Source organism: Gavialis gangeticus, unplaced genomic scaffold (genome assembly GCF_001723915.1).
Source record: "Gavialis gangeticus isolate Ggan-Ray unplaced genomic scaffold, GavGan_comp1, whole genome shotgun sequence".
NCBI classification, from domain to species: Eukaryota; Metazoa; Chordata; order Crocodylia; family Gavialidae; genus Gavialis; species Gavialis gangeticus.
In genome coordinates, this window is record NW_017729019.1 from 1,412,270 (window position 1) to 1,420,221 (window position 7,952).

Genomic DNA, 7,952 nt, shown 5'->3' on the forward strand with positions numbered 1-7,952 from the left:
TGCTCACCAGGTACTCTGGGCGGGGGATGATCCCCACTGGCCCACGCTGCATGGGGGGCTCTGCACGAGCCCCCTCGACCCCTCCTCTGACTCCCCCAGCCCCCCCACAGCTGCCCCGCCTGCTGGGTCTCTGCCCTTAAGAAGACAAAAAGGCGAGAAAAGCCCCAGGACTCCCCGCTCCTGGTGCAGCTTCGGGGCTTTGGGGGCTCGTGGCAGAGCCCCCCCGTGGCGCAGGGCAATGGAGGGCAGTGGGGATTGCCCCCCACCGGCAGAAGCAGTGAGTCCCGGGGTTTCTTCAGGGTTTTTTTTTTTTTTGAAAGGGCCAGAGCTGGCCCAGGTGGGGCACCCATGAGGGGGCTGGAGGAGCAGGGGCTGGGGGGCTCATGAAGAGCCCCCTATGCAGCAGGGGAGCCAGTGGGGATTGCCCCCCACCCAGCAGCATCCCCTGAGCTGGGGCTTTTTTTCCCGCAAGTGCTGGGAGCTGGGGTGGGCGGAGCGGCCATTGCCGGGCTGGGAGAGGGGCGGAGGATGGGCCTGGCCTGACCTATTCAGAGATTCAGCCAAATCGAATCAGGACAGTGATTCGAATCACCGAATCGAATCACTGTCCCCCAACTCGGCCGAATCCGAAGCGAATACCAGCCGCTTCACGCAGGCCTATTAGATAACCCCTGATTGAAACTTTTGCAGCAGGTAAGAGTCATAAGGAATTGATCACTCACCTTCTAGTGGCAGCAAGAATTACAGTTGCAAAAGCCTGGAAGAGAAGTGACACCCCTAAAATCACTGTTTTGAAAAATTAGGGCAGTTTTAGTAATGGAAAAGTTGTCCTACCAAGTTAGTGTTCTGCAGGGTGGAAGGGACAAAAGAGGCTTGTCTAGAAAAGTGGTGGATCTTCCTAGAATGTGGTTAAAACAAAATCTTCTACCTCCAAACCAAAAAGTTTAAGAAATATTTTTGCATACTGAAGAAAAATGCAAGTTCTGGGAGCTAACACACAAGAACAAATTTGGAATACATTTAAAAGTAGATATGCATGAGATTTGTATCATGCAGAGTGCTGAGGAAAAAGGACGTGTGAATTATTATATAGAGACGTGGAAACACAAAAGCTTCACGTCACCTGAAACACAAAGGAACTGTCAGAGACTAAAAAAAGAAAAGAAAAAAACCTCCAGACTCCTGTGGGCATTGACTTGAGTTAATGGAGCACTGTTGATGGAAGATTAATATCTGACTTTATATACATTTGAGGAAGTTGGATGTATCTTTAAATATTACATTTCTTATTTGATAAGATTTGTTAATAAATAAAAAGAAAAAATCAGAACATTACAAGCAATGTTTTTGTTCTCCTTCTCGATGAAAAAAAAAAGAATATTTCAACCAAATACACTTTTTTTCCACAAAAGTTTTAATTGTGATTTAAAAAACTAATTTCCCCAAAATGCTTGAAGAAAAATGGTCATTAGCTTCTGTCTAATGAAATCCTAAGCTTCTGCAGGTTTTGTTTTTCTGGTCTCTTGGATTTTTATTACAAGAAAATGTGCTGTACGTTCCCCTGATTTACACCCTATAGGTACACTTTTAATGAGGTATAAATTAAGGCAGGATTTGTCTGTGGTTATCCTGTTTTTCAGTGAGACAGACCATTCTGGGCAGGGTGATACTGCAAACTAGTCTATTTATCCATTATGGGTAAACAAATTTAACTTACTGAAACCACAGTGAGATTTGAACATGATTGTGAGCTCTTTGCCATGGAGTTGTCAGCAGACTTGGTCAAAAAAATAATTGCCCTACCTTCCTTTTAGCCAGACAGCTGGTGGAAGAGCTGACTTGAAAAAATTTGGTGTAACAGTTTCATACAATATGAACCACATCATAGCAATGTGTCAATTTTGACAAAGTTTTCTGACTAAAAATATCAAATTGTTTCCTTTTAAATTTCTTGCTTAATTTCAGTAATGTTGAAACCATTCATTTCCCTAAAGGTATTTCAGTTCAACTGTGTTGTTTTGATTTGTTTCGTTTCAACTTTTATCTTGCATAAAAATATTAATTTTAATATTTAAGTTGTAACCTGTTTTAAATTATAATGTTTCAACATTGATAAGATGAAGCAGTTTTTTCACAGTGAATCAACAAAGTGAGTCCACGTTATCAAAGCAAGATGTTTTGACATTGCCAAAACAAAACATTTTGATGATGTTTATATGCGTCCATATCAGGTTTTTTCCTGGATTTTTTTTTCCCTGGCAAATTTTAAAATGTTGTCTTTTAATTTTGGTTTGGAATGAAGGCAACTTTTGCAATGTCAGAATTTACTATGGAGCAGAAGTCCCATTTTCCAACCTGCTTTGGCTTTCAAACTTTCACAACCGACAAAGTAGGCAGCAAATCTTGGGGAGAGAGTAAAATGGAAGAGCCAAACCTTTGGCACCCAGAAAAGTTTCTTATATTATGAGATTAGATCTAACCCTTGATCTTGGGTTCTTGCTTCTTTTAGTTTTGTGGGTAAAGTCTTGGGCATCTAGATTAAATGTTCAAGGACACCGGTGACTGCAGACTGGATCCTCAAATGATTGATCCAGCCTAAATGCTTTTGAAGATCTGGGCCTTTAAATCATGTCTAGTTGAGAGCAGTGTGTTGGGTCTGTATGAAGTAAGATGATGGGTCTTACTCTACTATTATTAAAAATAACATCAGATTTGGAATCAGTTTTCAGGCTCAGCAGAGGGGCAAGGGACCAGGGGATATGGAAGAATGGCCAGCCATCAGGTTTGCAGAGCTGTTGCCACCAGGAGCCTTATACCATGTCTCACCTTGCTTTAACTCGTTTTTACAGACTAGCTCAGTCTCCAGGCCTTCCATTTGTCTTGTACCACCAACCTGGAAACTACTTAAACAATAACAGGGACACACAAAGTAACACTGGGTAAATCTCAAATTAATCCCCGCTCTGTTTTTCTCCCACCTAGACGCCTGGATGCAAACCTTATCTCTCTGGTGCCAGAGAAGAGCTTTGAGGGACTGCCATCCTTACGTCACCTGTGGCTGGATGATAACGCTCTGACCGAGATCCCTGTCCAAGCTCTCAACAACCTTCCAGCCCTGCAGGCCATGACGCTGGCTCTCAACCAAATTGGGCACATTCCTGACTATGCCTTCCAGAATCTCAGCAGTCTCGTGGTGCTGTAAGCTCTTTTTGCTTCCTGTATATTTATAGTTACTGCTTCTTGCGGGGTCGTGCATTGACTGTATAAATACACACGAGTGATGTCACCCTCTAGTGAGTGATGTCACCCTCTAGTGAGTGATGTCACCCTCTAGTGACTAGGCCAAAATGATCAGGATACAAGTCTTTCTCCTGCTGCCACAAAGGTAGAGATCTCTTAGTTTAAACGGCAACAACCAGTGCTTGGACAAGAGCTGGTAAAAAAGGCCAATTTTTTTTGTGTGAAATTGTCAAGGTTGTTATTTTTTTTCTTTTTTTCTCTTTTTTTCCCCACTTTTTAATTAAAAAGAAAAAATCATGTTTCTAAACCTGTTGGGTGTAAACACTTTCAGGTTTTGGAAACCAAAAGGACCAAATTATTTTACTAAAAATGCAAGTTTCTGATTCTTGCTTTTTAATGGGAAATCTCTACCAATATGATTTAAAATAAAAACAATTTCTGGGGGAAAATAAGGTATTTGTCAGAAAGGTATTTTAAGAAAAGCTTTTTGACTAGCTTTGGTTTTAGAAGAAGAACAAAAGTTAGTATCTGTTCGATGGGAAGAATGCTATTTTCCTGGGATCATCTAAGTGGCAGTTTTTTAATGGTCTAAGTAGCCTTTTTGGTACTTATGCCCAGGCAACAATTCTGTTATCCAGCAGTGTGGATGTATAAGGACATGTCTACATGTTGCCTGCTAGGGTGCTGTGTTTTAGCACTTCTTTTTGGAAGTACTAAAGCACGGTGCAATACAGGTGGTTACTGTGCTGTATGCACAGTGCATGGTTAGATTTCACTGCTACATTGCTATAGCAGCACGCCAGACTGGGGGAGCACACCACTATGGCGATGTAGCTGGTGATCATGTGTAGCCCCGCATGATCACTATGTTGCCGTAGCACGCTGTACAGTAATGTAGCCCATTGCTACATCACCATAGGGTGACATGTATTCACACCCTAAGTGTACCGCAGCATGCAAAATGAGGCTGTGCACTGGCTGAGCATGTTCACAGCTATGTGCACATGCCCCTTGTGAACAAGTACCAGTAACCAACCACAGTCCAAAACTGGGCATCCCAAAACCCATGACTAGCAGATGTTAGAGAAGGGTAATGTTAGCTATGTTAGTTAGTCTGAAGTCAGGCAGAAGAGAGGGTAGATTTGCACCTTATAGACTAATTAAAGCAGAAATGCATAGCAAGTGTTAGATCCAGGAAGGCAGCACTACTATGTTTTACCTCCAATAGCTGTTCACGTCAAGGCTTCCTTCCAGGACCTGTGCATGGATTTGCCGACCTCAGAAGCAAACCAGTTTCTGATGCCTGGGGAGGTTTTAGTGCAGCCATGCGCCTGTCCTCTTTCCTGGGACTGCAGTTGTGCCAGTCTGTACCACCAGCCTGATTTGTGTTTCTTGCCCATCTCTGACACTCTTCTGCCTTCCTCCCTGGGTCGAGGGCAGGGTACACTGGGAACTGACACGGGCTCTCCCTACCTGCGAGGGCATCTCCCACATGATTCAAAAAGTGACTGCTTATAACACTACGCAGATCTTTCATTTGCAGCTTGCCCTGAGCTGAGCAGTGTTTCTCGCCACTGACAAACCCTGAGGAGCATCTTTGTTGCTTATTCTTTATACTTCTCTATCTGAGGATCTTAAAGCAGCATAACAGGGTGTGTAGTTAATATTCATAGGCATCCACAAGTGAGGAAACCAGGGCCCAGGCAAGTTATGTGACTTGTCCAAGGACACATAGTCAGTGGCAGAGCCAAGCACAGAACACAAGACTCCTTTTGCACATTGACACAGGAAGTTGGAGACCCAGTTTCCAGGCCTCCTTTGCCTAGAAGAAGTTTCAACTTGATTGTCTCTGACTTCCTAGCACAGAACTGTAACCATCACACAACAGATCAGACATTACCCAGGCCCCTTTCCAGTGCTTCTCTGAGCAACCCCTCACCCAGGGGAGGGGGACATTGTACCCAGGTCTGCAGCTTCCTGGCAGGGCCATTTTCCTCTTCTTTTATTTTATGCCCAGGATTTGTGCTTATTTTCTGTGTGTGCAGGGCTCCATGTTTGGGAAACAGAATTCCTCACCTGCCACTTAGAAGGCTAAGAAACTGCTACTTAAACAACCAAAAGGAAATAGAATTCCTTCCCATGTGAGTGTGTGTGTATATGTGTGTGCACATGCATGTGTGTGTGTGCATGCACGTGCATGCGTGTCTGTGTGCGTGCATGAGAGACAAAGATGTAATGATTGACTAGTAGTTCTTTGGAATAATTGTAAGCCCCTTTGGTATTTTCTATATTCATTTTAGTGTGCAATATAAACATATCATCTACAGGATATTGAACAGTTGAGAAGAATTATATTGCTTCCAATGACGGTGCCCTCCCAGATGGAATATGTTTATTCCACAGACAGTGAAAAACAGTAAATTCGCTACAGTCTGTGATTATATGGCAAGCCAATGTCTTTATAATTACATAGTGAGTAGCATCGGTTACATTAACTGGGGTCTTATATGTTGTTTAGCTTCCAAATGGAAGCTTACCTCTGCAAATTAGTTAGCAATTTTTTGTTTAGTGTTGATTAATAAGTTTGAATGTAATGGCCAAGTGCCCCAGTATTGCTCTTTACACATGACATAGTTACAGACTCTTCTTATGCCTTCTAATCTGTTAATACACATCTTGTGGCCAGGCTGTAAAGTATCACTGGCTTTTGGTACTTAGTGAAAGCCTAACAACTACTTAGATCTCAAAATAAAAAGTACTTACAAAACCTTATAGAAAAGCTTGGAAAATACACTTTCCAAAGTGTTACAAGGCACCTATTCTAAAGGCTTATTTAGAAGAAATTCTAAGAACTACTTGATAATTGCCAAAAAACAATTCTTTTCACCCATAAAAGTTCTCATTTTACCAGGGTATCCCAAGACAATCATTACTCACTATCTCCATTTGGCTTCAGTAGCTAACACAGGGTGTGAGTTGACTTTTGGATTCATATTTCAGTCTTGAAAGCACTCTGTTGTTCAGATTGGACATCTCATTCTTTGGGTGGGAAGAAACTTCCTACCAGGCACTCTACAGGGTTTTTGTGGGGTCACAAGTGTTTTACAGAATGAGCCACACACATCTCTGCCATGCTCAAAAAGTAGATACACTTTTCCAGTGTTAGCTCACAACCAGTGCTCCTACCAACAAGCTGCCTAGCTCTGCATTCAACCACAGAGGAGATAAAACTTTCTGAAACCTCTACAAAGAATCTCACTGAGTCAGCCAGTAAAGCTTTCAGGAAGTTTCCCCTACAAGCATGCAAAATTCATGTGCATATAGCCATGTGTGAGTATACAAACTTGCACCTGGAAGGAAAGAATATGGGTTAGCCACTGTCATAAACTTAAGTACTCTTCTAGTCTGGGAGTTATTAAAATAAGCACCTGGGGGAGGGGAGCCAAAAGCAGATGTGCAAGAGTACTGAGGAAGCTGTCATTTATAGTCTGATTAATACTCATGGACACCACTGATCAGCAGTTTCATAGCTGAGGACATGACCTTCCCAGGTGCGGGAATGTGCTTTCCTGCTGCACACACCTTGGGCCTTTGGGAAAGAGATGGCTGATCGTGTAGTAACAATGGAAAGAACCAACATCAAAATATACAAGCCTCAATCTGGAACAAGTTAGGGGCTTCATCTTCTGCTAATAAATTACACCCCCATTGAGGAATTCCCTGATTTTGTTCCCATCCGTTTCTGCTGCAGGTTTCTAACAAGGGTTGCAGAGCCCCATGTAAATCCCTCTGCTGTGAAATCTATGAAGTTTGGCAACTGGCCGCACCCCTTTGCCATCTCCGATAACTGCAGCGGTGTTGGTGCTGAGCATTAGCAAAGTATAGACAGTGGGATGGAGGTGGCTTGCTTGGCATGGGTGGCTGATGGGAGCAAGGTACTGAGGTGCTCATCTCTGAGTCTGAGCTAGCAGGGGCAGAATGTCATCGGCTGTTCAAAAATTGTCTTTCAAAACTACTCTTGACTACACCTGGGTGAGTGTTAGTCAGGACTGAGGCTGTGGGGGTCATGTTACACGGAGGAAACCCAACCTGTGTCAGACGTCTGTGACATGAACAGCTGCTTTTTTTCCTAGTGTTGGATTTGATCTTATGGCCAAGAAGCTATGGTGAGAGCAGGAGTCCTTGGGTGTGGTGGGGAGGCACATTGCAATGCTCCTGTCAGGGACCACGTTTATGGTTCAGTAAAGTGCTTGGGCCAGTCCACTGTCAGATACACATAAGGGAATTCCTTTCACCAGCCCGACTGATTTCAGTAGTCAAGCCTTAGTCTGCTCAAGTGGCAGAGCATCCTAAACCCCACGATGCACCTCCTGAATCTAGGATTTCTAAGGTACCCATTTATTACTGTGGAAATGAAAGCCTGATCTTAAATTCACTGTCATCACACAGAGTGACCCTGCAGGCAGCCCCTGTTGCTTTTTGGTACAGATAGGATGAAAGGCCAACCAGAATTAGGCAGAAGAAACCAGAACAGCCACCTCACCTACCCATAATCATTAAGAATCACCTCCAGGCAAATGCTGCATGCTTTGGACTCTACAGGCTGGGGAGATGTGGCTGTGGGACTTGGGTGAAGTCAGGGATTAGCTGCTCTCCCTGCCATCACGTCACAGCATGGGAAGTACCATAGTGCCGGTCAGCTTAGTGTTGGG

The 7,952-nt window shown here is 43.5% G+C and overlaps 1 protein-coding gene across 1 annotated transcript in view; it reads left to right on the forward strand.

Annotated features, from left to right (window-relative positions):
- Positions 1–7,952, forward strand: part of LGR6 (leucine rich repeat containing G protein-coupled receptor 6) — a 311,458-nt gene that overhangs the window by 205,337 nt on the left and 98,169 nt on the right. Inside the window, exon 5 of the mRNA XM_019513794.1 lies at positions 2,983–3,198. Within this exon, the coding sequence (XP_019369339.1) occupies positions 2,983–3,198 (216 nt within the window). The remainder of the gene's footprint in view (positions 1–2,982; positions 3,199–7,952) is intronic.